The 17,269-nt window shown below is 36.6% G+C and overlaps 4 protein-coding genes and 1 long non-coding RNA gene across 6 annotated transcripts; 3 read left to right on the top strand and 2 right to left on the bottom strand.

Moving 5' to 3' along the window:
- The first annotated feature begins 361 nt into the window (after positions 1 to 361).
- On the top strand, positions 362 to 6,974 carry LOC137582534 (uncharacterized). Its single transcript, XM_068297114.1, has 4 exons — positions 362 to 498; positions 5,166 to 5,440; positions 5,526 to 5,679; positions 6,497 to 6,974. Exons 2-4 carry the CDS (start codon positions 5,198 to 5,200, stop codon positions 6,595 to 6,597), a joined length of 498 nt encoding a protein of 165 aa, XP_068153215.1. The 5' UTR covers positions 362 to 498; positions 5,166 to 5,197; the 3' UTR covers positions 6,598 to 6,974.
- Positions 6,975 to 6,987: 13 nt separating this feature from the next.
- Manf (mesencephalic astrocyte-derived neurotrophic factor) lies at positions 6,988 to 8,032 on the bottom strand. The gene is made up of 4 exons (XM_068297110.1): positions 7,833 to 8,032; positions 7,642 to 7,766; positions 7,416 to 7,557; positions 6,988 to 7,358 (listed from the first exon to the last, which is right to left on the bottom strand). The coding sequence occupies exons 1-4, from the start codon at positions 7,918 to 7,920 to the stop codon at positions 7,192 to 7,194; spliced, it is 522 nt and encodes a 173-aa protein (XP_068153211.1). The 5' UTR covers positions 7,921 to 8,032; the 3' UTR covers positions 6,988 to 7,191.
- Positions 8,033 to 8,429: 397 nt separating this feature from the next.
- Positions 8,430 to 9,421, top strand: LOC137582537 (uncharacterized). The gene is made up of 2 exons (XR_011033294.1): positions 8,430 to 8,616; positions 8,866 to 9,421. It is a non-coding gene; the product is annotated as an uncharacterized lncRNA (long non-coding RNA).
- A 390-nt stretch (positions 9,422 to 9,811) lies between these two features.
- Positions 9,812 to 13,158, top strand: LOC137582533 (uncharacterized). Of its 2 annotated transcripts, none has more exons than XM_068297112.1 (3): positions 9,812 to 10,276; positions 12,070 to 12,499; positions 12,976 to 13,158. In XM_068297112.1, exons 1-2 carry the CDS (start codon positions 10,173 to 10,175, stop codon positions 12,482 to 12,484), a joined length of 519 nt encoding a protein of 172 aa, XP_068153213.1. In that variant the 5' UTR covers positions 9,812 to 10,172; the 3' UTR covers positions 12,485 to 12,499; positions 12,976 to 13,158. The 2 variants fall into 2 exon arrangements, with proteins under 2 accessions (XP_068153213.1, XP_068153214.1); XM_068297113.1 differs by having other exon boundaries at positions 9,815 to 10,276; positions 12,070 to 12,224; positions 12,297 to 13,158.
- pad (poils au dos) lies at positions 13,143 to 17,108 on the bottom strand. The gene is made up of 6 exons (XM_068297096.1): positions 16,680 to 17,108; positions 16,207 to 16,601; positions 15,364 to 15,959; positions 14,097 to 15,294; positions 13,882 to 14,032; positions 13,143 to 13,820 (listed from the first exon to the last, which is right to left on the bottom strand). Exons 1-6 carry the CDS (start codon positions 16,839 to 16,841, stop codon positions 13,584 to 13,586), a joined length of 2,739 nt encoding a protein of 912 aa, XP_068153197.1. The 5' UTR covers positions 16,842 to 17,108; the 3' UTR covers positions 13,143 to 13,583.
- Between the last annotated feature and the right edge of the window lie 161 nt (positions 17,109 to 17,269).

The following is a 17,269-nucleotide window of genomic DNA, read 5'->3' as shown; positions in this document are numbered from 1 at the left end:
GCAACAGAGCAAACAATGGCCATTGTATTTGGCGGAATGGTGATAACTTTATGAACACAAAAGTCAAATAAAACAAAAGAACAGGTTTGTTTTTGGTTTTTGCCTATTTGGTTTTCCAACTCAATTTGAAGTTAGAGAAAGCTCTCAGTACTTGCCCGAAAGCTAAGACGAAATGGCCTTTTAAGTTCTTTTTGGGAACTTTTCTCAAACGATCGTCATCAGGCAGCTAGCAGGCACTCAGACAGACCTTCATACAGCAGCCCAAAAGAGAGAGAGAGAGAGAGTCGCGACGACTGGGGGATCGGTTCTGTGCTCCCGCTCCCCAATCAGTTGAGGTTGAGTCAGTTTGAATTCAGTCGCCATACAAACCTCGTCGCATCGACAACGCTGAAAAACGCGTCCACGGAAATCGGTGTGAAATACAAATACGGAAAGAGAACTATTTTCTATATATCTAGTAGATAGTATTCCAATTAGAAAGCAAAGAAATTGGAAAGTGTAAGTGACCGAATCGGTTGAATGTATCTTTTTTTTTGGCAAACACTCAGACGTTTGTTTTGTTTTTGGTGTCTTGGTGACATTATCAGCGATCGAAAATTGGCAAATGTCAATTGCATTTCCCTTAACTAAATTTTTCGATCGACTTCTCATGCCTAAATGCAAATCAAGTGATAAACGATCGTTTCGAAATTGAATTAACAGGCGTTCAGCTTTCCAACAAAGGAGGATTCCCCCCCACCAGATAGATCGTCTCCGCCTCTTGTGGTTGACAGTCGTCCGCATTTTGTTGTGTGTTTTGTTTTGTTTTTTTTTATTTTGTTTCTGTTGTTGTTTTTTCTCACATTCATACAAAAATATACATATATTCAATTTCATTTAGCCGCTGTCGTCGTCGTCGTCGTCGTCCAGCTATTTCAATATTCAAATACATGCGATCAAAGTCAAGCTCAATCTTTATTGCTGAGCGCCTTGCCTGCAATGCCCTCAACTCAGAAAAACTGTGCGGCGACAGCGGCGACGCCGGAGAAGATGGAGGAGGTGAAGACACCAGCTCCGCCATACAAAATCATTAAGATTAATGCGCTAAATGAACGAAAAGCTAAATACTCAATAATAATTGGCTACTGGTTTATTTTGACGTCCGATCATCGCGCCTTTTGTCTGACCCAATTTGCTTGTTCGAAGGCATCGATATGAAAATAAACAAATTTCATTTCTTTTTTCTCCCTTTTGTTTTTGCAATGCAAAATATATGAGGTCTTCATCTCCCTCTCTTTCTATCTGTTTCTTTATAACATTTATATACGTATTTACTTGGCTTTTTATAGCATTGCATTCATTCATTGTATGATGTCAGAGCATCAATTTGCGTTGACATTGAAAATTTTCTGATAATTTAAAATACAATTATTAACCAGTCTGAGACTGCAGGATATTGGTTGGTGTGTTCCACAACTAGGTCGCATATAAATAATGTATGTCATTCAGTTAAAGGATTGATTCAAAACCACCTGTTGAGGTCAGTGGCAGAGTCAAGACCGATTTCGCCCCCACATTTGATTTCACTCAACTAGATCCGCCACTGGTTCGGAGGGGCGATATTGTCTCCTGTTATTCATGAACTCAAGATCATTTCGCAAAAGTTCAACGACGCAAAGTTGTTTAAGAATAAAAAGCATCATCTTGTTAATGGTCAACAAATTATCATTATGTATGGAAAATGAGAACAATGTGAAGGTTAACTAAAAAAACGAAAAAAAAAAATATAATTTACAAGGCAAAGCAGATAAAACAGCAGAACAAAAATTAAATGAAATACGTAGGTATATCAGACAAAAGCGAAAAAAAATACACAAACATTTATTCTATGGCAATAAATGAAGGCAGTCCGCACACCTACATACACTTTATGAAGAAGCTAAGCACAGTGGGCCAAAACATAGCGCTGGGCAGTCAAAATGGTAACAGGCAAAAGGAAGCGTAAAAGTAGAAACAACATTCAAGTCATCTATCTATCCCATAGTACTATATTTCCATTTAATAACACATTATTGAGGTAGCAAAACAACAAATACAACTAAATACATATAGATTTCTAGTTCTCCTTCTCAACGCCCGAATGATGGCGACCTTGTAGATCTATTTATAATCAATTTTTGTGTGTTCTTTTGGCGTTTTTGTGTGTGTTTTTACTTTTTTTCATTCTCATCTCATAAATGAATCATTTTTACGATCTTTACGATTCAAACTTTCGCTGTGACTTTGCTCGAGGAAAAGCGAAAGCCCCTTCCTCCTCCACATCGTTTGATGATCTTTAGTGAATGATGTGAGAATTAAATATTATATATTTGAACGCGTTCAATGTCACAAATTGTACGCCCTGAACCTGAGGCACAGTGACAGCATTTAAATAGACATATATGTAGATAGATATATTCCCATCATACATACATACATATGTATGTCTTTTACTTGGTTGCAAAACTGTCTTGACCATTTGGATCGATCGGTGCAACATCAAAGGCGGCAACTTCATCGACGTCGGCATCGGCATCAGCATCGGTAAAAGGCAATTGAGTTTTCGCAGTTGCAGCTGCAAATAAGATTTAATTGATACATATGGCCAAGCGTGAGTGATTGAAAGCCCCAACTACATAAAGGCAATTTGACAAAAAAATATAATAGCCAGAGAGTGAGAGACAGAGAGAGAGAAAAAACACCCAACAGAAATCAGAGAAAAACCACAACGAGTCAGGTTTTATTTAAGTTGTCTTGCCGCGTGCTTTAAACTTGTCAAATTTGGTAGAATAATTTTTGACCGGTTTCCACATCAAGTGTGTGTGTGTGTGTGTGCTCTCTCCCACTAGAGATTCCATTAGACCAGATTGAGTAATTTTCAAATGGCTATAAGCAAAACTCGAAATTCAATTGCAGAAATATCAAGTAGTCAGAGACACAACAAGCCTTTTTGTATCTTTTGGCGGCTGGCGTAAAAAATAGCGCAAAAAAACTGTCAAACTTAATTACGCGTTGAAGCGCAAACAAATTGTGAAGAGTAGGGGGGAGATAGTTCCGTAGAGTGAAAACTAATTGCCTTTGGCGTTCGACTGATAAACTAAACAATGACTTAAAAAAAAAACTCAAACAAACCAAATTAAAATCGACACGCGCTGAATGCACACACCAAAAAAACAAATGATCATAGTTGGGTTAGGCCTAGGGGTCTGATCTGTTGCCAGTTTTGTTTTCCAGTTGACATGATTTATATGAACAATAATCCAATTCACTTAAATTCCAGATCCATGTAGGCCACATGGAGAGGAATGTGAGGGAGGAAACTTTTCATAGCGTAACAAATGGGTCATGATTTCTTTTTTTCTGTGATTAATGACCAACGATAACAGAAAATTGAAATATGTATGGATATCCATTAAGCATATTTAATGTGAGATCACACACACTTGTAAAATTTTCTAATCTTCTAGAGAAATAACACAGTTTAGTAGTAAGTCTCCCACATCTGATCTTTTACAAAGTTACCTTTCACATTTTACCCTCGTCAACTGAACTTTTAATGCAATCAAGCCAAGACTTATGATAATTGCAACTGCCAACATTTGCAGCCAGACAGTCAACAATCTCAGCCGTTGCACTTGTCACGCTCAAGCACATTTCGACGGACTCAAAGCCCACATGATTACATATATGAAATTCTTCAGAAATATATTCAGATAAATGGAGGTTCATACAAATGTATTGCCCACGCGTTTGCTTGAACTTGAAATTGTCGTCGAGATGATGACGACAACGACAACAATGATGATGATGTAAACGGTGGAATCTATGCAGCGGAAGTTAACGTCACCATTAGTTATTAACAAGTAAATGCGATTAATCAGACGCTTTACTACACAGCAGAGCAGAAAGTCGACAAGATGTGGGCAAACCTCAAAACTGTCGCATATAACTTACCGGCTTTTGCACAACCAGGTCAGACCCAACCGAATAGAGCTAGGCCCTATCACATGTCAGCAAAATAACTAGAAAAAAAACGTTGTAACTAAAGATCTTGGGAAGCCAAGCAGCTGTCATTGCCCCTTTCGAAGACTACGCAACGAAATAATGCTAATACGCCATGTGTCTCCTAAGAAGATGTTTACTTTGGCTCGGCTAGAAGTAAGCAAGCCAAGTGATCTTGATGATGACGATGATCTTTTGCCCTACCCATTTAATTGCGCAATTTGTTTAGCATTTCAGCGATTCTTTTTGTGTAAAGTGTGAAACTCAACGGAAATCTATCTGTATCTCTATGAAAGTTTCCCCCCATCAACATTTTGAATGCCGTTAAGTTTTGTTTGAGTGTTTCCCATGTACATGTGTAAGACAAGACATTTTGGCATGTGATTATCTCATCAGAGTTTCAGTTGCCCCGTAGGCTTCATAAACATGCATAGGAGTAGGAGTCTTTGCATCTGAAAGATAGCCAGAAACTAGTTTCATTTGCATGTGCCAGCATTAAATTGGAGCTTGCGCCGTCATCGTGCATGTTGGAAAGACCGTTTGATTAATTTAATAACAATGCCCGGTGGCTAGATTTATGCATATGTCCATATATACATTGTAGTTGCTAGATGCATATCAACCTTTGAGCAAGACTATAATTTCAATTTTCTATTGCTCATTGACTGATTGAACCTTTGGGTTATATACAAACATATGTAGGTACCTACTAGATACTAGATTTACATACATATATGTATCTTACGCTTACGTAAATTTTAATTTTTCAATCTATTGTTTGTTTCTCTTCTCTCTTTGATTTTTGCTATTTTTAAATTCCAAAATAGAAGCAGAAAAAAAAAAATCATTCGATCTTATAAACATTTCTGTGATTTTGTTGTTGTTCTGTTAAATGTTAAGGCATCCATCCATTGACGTCATCATAAATATTAGTTTTAACATAAAACCTCAGGTTTATTCGTTGAGATAAGATACCACCAGGAGACGAAACCAAAACAAAATTGCTAATGCCAAAAAAATTTGCAATACAATTCATCAATTATTTTTCGATGACCAATAATAGTTCAGCGAACTTGCAATATGATCATATTGGCAGACTGAAATTCTTATCACATTGTTGTTTATGTTTTTTTTATATATTTCAGTGTTAACCTAAACCACTGGGAGAGCTCACACAATGCCAAAACCGTTGGTCAATTCCTGTTGCTTCTGCCAATCAACTAAAAATGGCTCCTACATATCCGGCATTCTGGCCATTGTGTTGTCAATTATAACCATAGTTGTCATATTTACGACACGAGTGCATTTCAAGACAATTGTCTTCGATTTTATACCCAATGATATAGTGAAAATTATTTTGGTAATCAATCTATGCATGACAATTCTCATATCACTTCTTATGATTGCCGGCGTTCTGAAGGTAAGCCAATTGAGAAATTATGACCAACAAAAATGACATTAAATTATATATTCGTTTTGTGTTTTTTTCTCTGTGGTTTCTGTAGCGCAATCATTATCTTATGGTTCCCTGGGTAGTGCTGGGCATAATGATTGCTATTGGACTACTGATTTCAGTCATTTACACGGCAGTCGTCTTTTTCATCGATGGCTTCGTACTGACGGGTGTTCTCTGGCTAATCTTCGGTCTGATTTGTTGTGGTAAGTGGAGAGTGAGTGGCGGAGTGCGTGGAGGAGGTGCGGCATGGTAGCGACAATTGAGAAGGATTATTAGCAGCTGCAGCAGGTTCTCCTTGTGCGGTTTTAAGCACCGGATGAGCGTCTCTCATGTTTTATTGACGCATTTATCATCCGTTGATTACTCGTGTTCTGAAATGGCAAAGTGTCGGCACCTCAGGCCCAAATGAGAGGCGTGCAAGCAAACAAATGAGGTGCTAGGTGGTTGGCCAAGCAATTTGTTTGACTGCCAACAGAAAAAATAAATGGCCAACTCCAAAGTGTGAAGATGTAAAGACCATAACGAAATATTAGGCATACCAACGTTATGAGCAACATTTTATGCCATATGCAAATTGACAATAAAATTTAAATAAAATCTTTTCCACAATAAGAATAAAAACTTAGCTAACTAACTTTATAAAGTAACTTAATTTTTGAGAGTTTTTAAATAGAGAGCAATACATATAATTATTTAGGTATAAATTGTCATATACCCAGGTTTAATTTGTAAATTTTTTAATTTTACACTATTTTAAACCAATATTTAAAAACAAATTAAAATTTCCGACTGCGAGCAAAACATTTGGAAACAGAAACGAGATTAGACCTCGTGTAATTCGAGTTAAACTTGGCTTATTCCCTGTAGTCAAGATGTGTTTAAAATTCGAATATACTGATCTAATATTTAATGATTGGATGTGGAGTTGGCCTAATTCAAATCAAATGTTTCTAATGCGTTTGACTTGTTTAGTCAAATATCTTATAACTAAAAATATAATCTCAACTATTTCCTTTTTAGCTGTCCTAACGTATTGTTGGTGTGTAGTCTACAGCGAGTATGCCAATCTTTCTGAGGAAAATGAACGTGGACGGTACAACAAACAGCCATATCGTCGTTAGGAGTTGCTTCACATCTGCTCACATCGCCATCAGCAATCCTCTTCATTGTTCCATTGCTACATCTTAGTTAATATATGATCTAAAACAGCTTGTTCTTAATTTAGTTTAACTAATAATTGTAATGTAATTAATTATTAATACGAGTGGCCCATTCATATGTCGAATTTATAAAATTTACACACTTACATATACATATGTGGCCCGGCCCCCTTAAAGTGCAATCGAATTAATTTAACATTTAAATAAAATAATTTAACTTTTAATCATTAAAGAATTTCATGAATTTCTGTTGTAGTAATTTGTACGTGTTAAGAAGTGAAAAGTTAAAAATTTTATATATGATGAATTAACAAATAAAAGGTTTAATTTATAAATTATTTAGTTTACTGGTTTTTGTTTAGTATTGTGTGTTTATTATTTCAAAAAATATAGTTCATTTGTATATATTATTTGTTAATATTTAATTTTCTCAAAGTCTATCAAAGTTTTTGTTGTAAATTAACTAAAAAATATGTAGGTAAGTGGCTTTGTTTAGCGTATGTGTGTGTGTGTGTGTGTTTTGAGTGGGCGTGTACTTAAGTACTTGTAACTAATTTACAGTTCATTGTGCGCATATTTAGGTTTTAACTCTTCAATGCGCTTAATGAAATCGGATTTCTCCAGACAACCATCACAGCTCTCATCCCAATCGTTAAGAATCTTTTTCAGATCGCGAACCTTCAGTTTTTTCAAGTCCACGTTGTTTAAATCGATTTGTTTCTCTACAAAAAATAATTCACAATAATATATATGAATGCCTTTTCTCCACCATCACTTACCATATCGCAAGTCACAAATTTGAGCATCCTTCTTTTTAAGTTTCTCACAAATCTTCTCTGCTGGCATGGACCAACTCAAAGGCTTGCTCAGCTCGTTCAATATACCAGTAGCTGACTCCTCTAATCCGCCCAAATAATAGCACTATGTGACGTGGTTACAAGAAGAAAATTAGGTATACGTGTTATTTGACGAGATCAATGGAATTTGACAATGCCGGCTACTCACGAATCTGTGCTCCTTGTTCTTCTGGGTTTTGCAGTACTTCTTAAAGGCAACCTCAATCTGTTTGTAGTCCTTTTTCGTCGCATCATCCAAAGAGCCCGCAAATTTTCTTACAGTCTTTACACAAACTGAAAGTACATCAAATCCAAATCAACCTCATCCAGAATTTTACACTTACGTGGCCAAAAACCTACCTTCGCAATCTTCCTCTTTCAGAGCCAGCGTGGTTTGATATATTCCAGCCAGGCAACAAATAACTAACACCATGTGTAAAGTATTCATTTTGAAATTTTAATATTCGCTACTCCTTTGCCGTCCACGTTTGACTTATAAATGTTATGTTTTATTTTCTATATAAAATCTATCTGAGTGCCGTTGTTGTTGTTCTCAGTGATGCCAAAGCAAGATTCGGCACAAATAGGGGCCAATAATAGGGGGCCGCAAAGAATGTTGCCAGACAGTCATAAAAACATTTAAAACAAACCACTTTGATTTGTTAAATTTAAATATTTACAGTAAATTACAAATTATATATTATTTTGATAACAAAACCCACAAATAAAGCTGATTCATATTTTTAAATTATAAATCTGTCCTTGATTTTTTTTTTAATGTAAAAAACTATGAGAATTAAAGGATCCTCACAAAAACCATGTCTATATAGTATTACTCTTATAAAAATTTAAAAAAAAGTGTTATTAAATCTTTACACCATCTCTATCTCAGTTTTTACAAAACTGATATGAAAGAAATTTATTTTTCAATCGGCATAGTATTGCCCGAGACCTCAAAGTGTAAAGAAGTACAAAAAGGTGCTGCATTTCAAATTTTACAAGTGAATGGAAAATAATTTAATTTAAAAGCGGAACACAAAATGTCTGAAGTCATTTATTGTTGTGTTTTACCAACCGTGAAAAAAGATTCGGATCGCATAACTTCATTAACCGTTCGAGGAACTTTGCTAAAGGAATCACAAGAGTAAGCATTTTGGAATTCGAGTTAAACTATATTTATAACATAATTTTCTAAACTAATATCAATAATCCAGTAAAGTTCTTACAAAAATTTCAATGAGTCATTAAGGCAAATCTCTGGCACTCCGCCTTTATTCGCTTGACACTTTCTTTATACCGCAAATATCTCAACATGCCAAGAATTATGACTCTGCGACACATTAGAGTATGAGAAAAAGTTTTACATTACATTATTCTTTTGCTTTACTTATAGGTTTTCTATAAACTTTGTCAACAGTCCAACCAACAAAGACAATATCACGTATCAATTTAAAATGCAGGTACCTAAACAGAAAATCGTTGAGAACTACAAAAAGGATGGCAAATGGAGCAAGACCGAAAAGGAAACATATCTTAGTGCAGCCGATTCGATCTCACCCACGGACATTGAATTTTTTCTTGAATTTGTCTTTAACTATAAAAATTCTACAATAAGGGTCAATCGAGTAATGGATGGAAAGGACGGGAAGGGTTATAATCATATCTGCGAATACGATACACTGTTTGATCTATTCGAAATACAATCGGTTCAGATATGGGGAGATGTGAAGAAGATAATGACATTTGCAATGAAATACGATTAACATTTTAAATGTACAAGAAAAAGGTAAATGTAAAAAAATTTCTGCTACAAATTTTTAAAAATTCTAACCGGCAAGAGAGTTGCCAGATAGTTAACAAGATAAAACGGCTCTACTTTGCCGTTAATTTTAATTTAAATTTTAATATTATTATAAACTACAAAATATTAAAATATAAAAAGAAACGAATTAAGATGTGAAGTTGGTTCTTTGGCAATTGGAATTACTTTTTTTAATTAAACAGCTGTTGCTTGATCACTTTTTGGGACATGCGCTGTGTTTATAAATAACAACTCAGTGGCGTACGTCATAAAGGACCCTAGAGGATTGAACGACCCTTTATAAATTTAGAATATTGCAATTTCCTTTGATCAATATATGATCAGAGTTAACCGTGATTTTCTTTTAATAATGAAATTTGATTTTGAATTGTTTATACATATTAAGCCCTAAATAAAAATTTCACATTCGTACTTTCCTTTGTACTCTTAATAACCCTCTATTCAAATATTTCGCCCGAGCACTTGTCATTTAATATGAGAATGAGCTCCAAATTTATTCGCCAACTTGTTTCCTCTCTCTCTCTCAGTATTGACTCAGAAAGCGGCAAGAACACAGTCGTCGCGGACACGCGCCCACCTCCGACCGCCTCCACCAGAAAACAAACCAAAATTAATTCTCAAATATGTACTTCGTCTTCGTATCGAGCGTAAAGTACACAAAACGTGACGTTGTAAAACGATCTTTGACTTAAAACTGTATTTACCCTTTGCCGGAGTAACAATCGGCCTCACTATTGCCCGAGACCTCAAAGTGTAAAGTGGTGGGTGCTGCCTTTAAAGTTAGCAACAAAAATAAATTGTTTACAATAAATATACATACATTTGCATTCAAATTGTCGATTTCGTGTGAAATACTTAACTTTAAAGCGGAATACAAAATGCCTAAAGTAAAATATTCGTGTGTCTTACCAACGGTGGACAAGGATGCGGATCGTGTAACTAAATTCACCATACGCGGAAATTTAACAGCGTCCCCACAACAGTAAGTACAGGCTTAGGCAAATAATTTCTTTAGTTTTTAAAAAAATATCGATTTGCTTAGAAGGACCTATAAATAGGTCGCCACTAGCCGTTTTGCGTGCAGAAAATTCCACAACAGATTTATATCGGGCCCATGGGGAAAAATGCTATAAAAGAATGAACATTCGCTGGTTTAACGACATATGTACATACATATATGTATCTTATCTATCAGGGTGATAATTTGTAAACAGTTTATTGATTTAGATTATTCTTTGTTTTATTTTTCGTTGCTTGCTCTGTGTCTGCCATATATTCTCCATTTGAATAATCAACTGTATCACCCATCATCAATGACATCATCAAAGTTCATTTTTTGCTTTTAGTTTTGTTTTCAACTAATCAAAAGCCACGCGCTGAAGATACCGGCAAAGCAAAAAAAAAAGATGAAAACAAAGACAGAAACAAAACACAAAAATTTGAAATGGTAAAATCATTCTTTAAAATGATGTCAATAAATCATGGAAGCAATTCATTTAAATTGTTTCCATCATCTTCTACACCATTGTACATACAAACGTAATGACAGATCCGGGTCCCGAAAGACTGCTGTAATGAGAGGGGGGAAAGGCCTTCTATAGTAGGTGCTTTGTAATCTTGTTCGAATGAAATTGATAACAGTAACAAATGCTGATAGGTAACCATAATAAGTATGTCAATAATAAGGACGGGAAGTATGACAAATTTCCTAGATAAGTTCTTACATTCGCTGACAATGCAGCTTAACCCAAAAAGTGCATGATTCATCTAATAATACATCAAATTCCACAAATTTTTTGGGACTCCACCTTCACATGCTTGGCACGTTTTTCACACCGCAAATATGCGAACATATACATACATATGTGTATATATAGAAACTTGATGGACCACCATGTGGGCCCCAAACCAAGCAATATGACTCAGCGATTTAACATTAGCATTTGCCTTTGCCATAGCCGGGTCAAATGGCACCTGTCGTCATAGTCATAAAAGTCATTAGCATATCAATTCAGCATTTTAACCGTTTAGGATATATGTACATATGTATCTTATACAATTAATACAACTAGCCGGATATTTTTTAATAGGAACCATTACTGCGGGTAAAAATATTTGAATTGTGTTAGTAACGGGTAGAAAAAAGCGTTTACAGCTCCTTAAAATATATTGATTCTTAATTAAAATCAAAGTTAAAATTCGATTTCATTAAAATTTAAGTATACGATGTTTCACAGTAAAAACTATCTCATTAGTATTTCACGAAGATACTTTAACTACTTCATCTATAATAATGATCCGATCCTGACGATTTCAATCTCACGGAGGTAATAAATAGCTTAAATAGCCAATTTCATCCCAATAGCTTTCTAATTGACTGTATCGACTCATTTTCTCATGCTGATATATACTTTATGGTGTTGAAAACGTCTCATTCTCTGCTTTATAAACATCTGACCAATTTCATATAAAAAAGGGTATAAAATTATTATCTAAAAGGGCGCTGGATAGAAGCGACAAGCTTTAGTTGAAATAGTTATTACCCTTCAGCGTAACGAATTGCCTACTTAATTAGCAAGTCGCCGCATTCTTTTGAACTAAAGAACGAAACAAATGCTCGGGTATCGATATCGAGCGGTAACTTCTTTTGAATAATAATTTAATATACCTTCAAAGCAATTTACAGACTTTATTTGGGGCGGCTTTAAAATCGGATAGCTTTATGAGATGACTATGAATTAAGCTAACTTTACTATTCTTTTCCTTTTCCCACAGGTTCTCAATAAACTTTGTCAACAATCCAAACTGCTCTGACAACATCACGTATCATTTTAAGGTGATGATACTCCTACAGACCATCATTGAGAACTACAAACAGAAAGGCGATTGGAGCTTATCCCACAAGGAGACATATCTTAATATTTTCAATGGTACTGGTAGCAACGATAGCAAAAGTGATGTGATCAATAATAATAATGCTGTCGATGCTATCTCATCCACAGAATCTGATTTTAATCTTGAATTTACATTAGACTATGCTAATTCCACAATAGTGGTTTATCAATTGAGGGAAGCGGGTCATAATTTCATTTCCGAATTCGATACACTCTTTGATCTAACCGAAATCCAAGCCGTCCAGATATGGGGAGATGTGCAAAAGGTTAAATTCTTTGGCATGACATACGATTGAACCAATGAACAAAAGGTAGTGTTAGGTTTATGTTTCCTTCTTAATCATCTGCACTTGGTTTCGGAGTACTTATTATTTAGTTCTGCACGCGTAGTATTTGTTGAGACGCCTTAGCTCATTTGTATCATTTTAAATCATTCGGAGTCTTCAGTTTGCTTTGCTTGATTTAGTGATTAGTGCTTGCTACTATCAAATACTAGTTTTGTTTTTAGATTTTGGTGGTTTCCCTTAAAGTATTATTTGTACATGTTTCTTATAGTTAAGCCAAAGACTTTTTATCTTATTCTGCTTATAATATTCCATTGTTTGACCCAGTATTATGTTTGTTATTTCATCAAATAATCCGAATTTCTTTGGAAATTTATTGGTTTGGTTACGTTATTGTTAATTTCGTTTGGTTTGGAACGTGCTTGCTTACATTTTCCCCATTCGCATGCATTATTTCAAGGCAAGTTTTTCGAAGAAATTTAATTGAATTTCCATTTTTCCAGTTTCGAGAGAGCAAAACAGAAAAACCAACCGAACCTAACCAAATATATTATGTATGTATGTATACACGTAAACAAATGGACCTGTTGCCATCTGCTTAATAATATCTTATAAGTGTTCCTCCATATGTTTTAAAACCAAACAATTAATAAATTACTTTTATCAATAATTTACAAGTAACTCTACATCCATACACATATTTATTCATTCATTGGGGAATTGTATTTTCATTTTTCTGAATAGGTTTTTACCTTAAAAAAGGGTAATCTACATTCTATGAGATAAGTATTTACAGAATTCACTTAAATTACACTACAACTTTTTAAAATTATATTGAGAAAATTGAAAGCAAAAACACTTTTCTATACACAACTCAATCGCTTCAAGAATAAAACAGCCTCGAAAAATTTTCAAAAAGAAAATAAATTCAAATAAATGATAAAGCAAAATAATAAAGCTAATATTGCACTGGTAAGAAGTATCGAAATAATAATAAATAAAATTCATTAGGACACACTAAAATTACGACCCATCTGAAGTGACGAAAATAGGCAAGATAAACCAGGTCGAACGACTAGAAAGCATTAAAAGCATAAATAAAATCCTTAGCCTATTTATCAATTTTTTGTTCTGCTTGCTGAAATTGCGGAAAACCCAACTGGACAAAATTGGCCAGCGAATTGGAATCGGGGGGTGCTTGTGTTATGGTTATGGTATTGCCGGCTAGATCTTGGGTGGTAACCACATGCATAATTTGCGGTTGATGCTGCTGCTGATGTTGCTGGGGTGCTGCATGGTTTGTGGTTGTCTGTTGAGATTTGTTGCTGACTTTCACCTCATACATATCCTAGAGAAATAATTGCAATGTGGAGTCAATCGATTGGAGCGTTATCATAATGCTATCTTACCTTATTGGCGGCTACTTGATTGGCATTTGCCGAAACTGCTGCTGGCTTTTTATGCATCTCCCGATGTTTCTCATAATGCAATTTAGAAGCAAAGTTTTTATTACATATATCGCAACTATACAAGGTCTCGTTGGGAGGCTGCGCATGAATCCTGTTGGATAAGAATAAATAATTTAGTTTTTTCCACCAAACAGTGCTCTGAAAATTGTACTTACCGTTTATGTTTGTTTAGATTATCCTTGCGGGAAAAGAACTTTTTGCACACCTCGCAGGTAAACATCTTCTGTCCCGAATGTGAAATGAGATGCCGCGACAAGTGTTCCTTGCGGCTGAACGCCTTATCACAGCCCTCTTCGGTACATCTAAACGGACGTATGCCGTCGTGCAGCTTCACATGCTGAGTGAGATGTTCCTTTTTCTTGAACTCCCGCATGCAGGTGGGACATGTCAAAGAGCTGACTGGTGTGGCAGTGATTGACTCGTTTGTCGGGAGTGGTTCAGCTGTTGGACCAGGAAGAATCTGTTGTTGGGGACGAGTTTTCTTGTCTGCGGTCTCTACGGCAGGAGGCGGTGGTCTTTTTATGCATTTCTTATGCTGACTTGCTATAGGCGTTGGCTGAATTTGTGGAGCCACAGAAACAGTAATGGGTGGATGAGTGGGTAGAGAGATCGGTGTGGGTGTTTGATTTGCCGGACTCGGTGTAGATTTAGGCTGCGGTTTATTTAACGTATGCTGCTGATTGGGAGCTGTGGATGATATCCGACTAATGGTTATATTCTGTTTGTTTAGCTGCGGTAGTTTGGCGGGTGCAGATTGAGTAGTAGGTGCCACCTGATGGTTGAGCTGCTTCGTGGCCACCTTTGTGATGGTTGTAATCGAGTTTAGTCTCTGCTGATGTGCAGCTGATGTAGTCGGCAAAGGTTGTGCCTTCATTTGAGTCATCAAACGATTGGGTTGAGCCTGTGGAGGAGCAGCAGCAGGAGCGGATGTGCTACTGTTCTTAACTGGTAACTGCGGTCTTTGTCTCGGAGACGGCGTTTTGAAAGTGCCCATCTCATTTCCCATGCTAGGAGGCGTGGATGCACTATCTGATTTAACAACATTCCGTATGACCAACTGTGGATTTGTTGTCATGGTGGGTTGAGGCGAACGTATAATCTGTTGCGACGTGACCTGAGCTTGCTTGGGCGGCGTATGCGGACTCGGACTTGGATGCTGCTGCGGCTGTTGCGTTAAAGTTTGCGTCAGGAATTGACTCTGTATGGGAGCTGATGTTTGCGGGGTTAGCTGCAATGTGGCTGGTATGGAGGTGGGAGTTAATTGCATTATGGGTTGACCGTCTGCTGTTGCCAATTGTGGTTGCAACTTCATTTGCACTTGGTAGGTGGTCGGCAGCACTAAGTTCTTGGTGTCTATGTGGAGAAGAGCCATCGTTACATATACATAATACACACAGATATACGTATGTAAGAATATTTTACCTATGTGGGCGACAATTTGTTGATCCGAATTCTCATCTCTTATGGTAATGGGCAGGAAACATTTGTTGGGCGAAAGAAGATTGCCAGAGGTGGTCTGGGGGTTGCCCGTCAATGTGGAAAGCAGAGTTGTTGCATTAAATTGCGGTTGAACAGGAGCAGCAGGGGCAGGAGCAGCAGCCACTCCTCCTCCAGGCATTAATTGCAACTGTATTTGTGGCGCTGCCGCAAACTGAGGCTGCACACTTGCGGCTTGTGGCAATGCAGCTGGTGTAGAGATTACGAAATTTAATTTCGGCTTCTTATCTCCGGAATCTTCATATTGATTCTGACCCTGCAGTTGACTTGTAAGCTGTTGAAGTTGCTGTTGCAATTGCAATTGTTGCAGCTGTTGCCAAAGACCTGGATCATTGAGATTCAGCTGGGTGGTAGCCATCTGCAAAGGTGCAGTTTGACTTGGTGGAGTTGTAACTTGGCTTGGTTGTGGAGCTGCTGCTTGTGTTACAGTAGCAGCTTGCATCGTCTGTGCTTTTATGTCTTTTTTGCCCAATGGTGTAATCTTGATGTCCGGCTTTAGACGAATAAACTCCTCCAGAACACTAAAGATTAAGAGAAAAAGTCAATACCATTAGATTTAAGTTCGACTGGATGGGGCATGCTCTTAACTATTATCAATTAGTAACCATGTCTCAAATAAAATGTAAATTATTAATTTCATTAAATTTAAAAATTTACAAATTATGTACTACAAAAAAAAAAAAAAAAAAAAAAAAAAAAAAAAATTGTGGCCAAATACAGATATTAGCATAAATCTTGCAATTGGAAATTGAAAACTTGGAATATTACTTTTGCTTCTCAGATTTAACTGGGATCTCGGGTTGAACTGCTATCGTCTGCTGTTGAAGATGATGCTGATTGGAATTATCCACTGTGATGGTATACTGTTGTTGCGGCTGCATGCTCACTGCTTGTATTATGGAGCTAATCAGATCATTTGATGGCGTATTCTGCTGCTGGCTGCTTGTTGTGGAGGTGGTCCCCAGTACACTTAGGCTTTTACCGCTGTCGCTGATGGCATCTTTAATATAGATTTTATCCTCACTTGGCACAGTTCGAATGTTGAGGCAATTGCTCAACATTGTTTGTGAGTTCTTGCAAACGTTTCGATAGTCATAAATTTGCTCCACCTGCTGCACACACTGACCACAAACTACCTTGGGCAGGCGGTCTTTTTCGTCGATCTGCGGGGCATGGAATAAGAGTGTGGGTTAAGCTTTGAGAAATGGCGCCATTTTCGTTAATTCGGTGTGAATACTCACCTGAAGACCCAGACATTCTGCAATTTTATGTTGAAGATTCTTAGCGCGTCCCTCTGGCGAATAAATGTTGATATTCTGCTCGATGGTGGCTGTTGAAGTGCAAATTCGGCACAGATCATAATAATTAATGCACCGCAAATTCGAATTGCCGTTTGAGCTCATTTTTGTTGCTCTTATTATTATTGTTTTCTTTTTATGTTTGTTTTCTGTTTTCCCGCCGTTAGAGCAGACACGGGAGTGAAAAACACTTTTCCCAGTCACTGAACAATCCGCATTGTGTATACTTGATTTAGCTATTTAACTTGGCGGTAAGCAAAAGCGCACAAGAGTATTTTTTTTATTGTTTTGTTTATTGCACATGAAAAAGTTGTTGTTTTCTTCTATTTTTGTTTTTTTTTTCCCTCCCGTCTGAGACGCTAGTGAGTCAAGGTAACGACGAACCACTTTGCTATCTAAAGTAGAGCTGCAAATCCATCGATGGGGACTATCGATGTTTTTCATCGATAATTTGTTGCCTTATGGCGCCAAAAAAAGTTATAGTTAGTTAATATTTATTTGATAAATATCATAAAGCAAGTAATGTTCAAGTG

The sequence above is a fragment of the Drosophila tropicalis genome, unplaced genomic scaffold (assembly GCF_018151085.1).
Source record: "Drosophila tropicalis isolate 14030-0801.00 unplaced genomic scaffold, ASM1815108v1 contig_859, whole genome shotgun sequence".
Taxonomy (NCBI): Eukaryota; Metazoa; Arthropoda; class Insecta; order Diptera; family Drosophilidae; genus Drosophila; species Drosophila tropicalis.
This window is presented reverse-complemented; position numbering and strand designations above follow the sequence as displayed.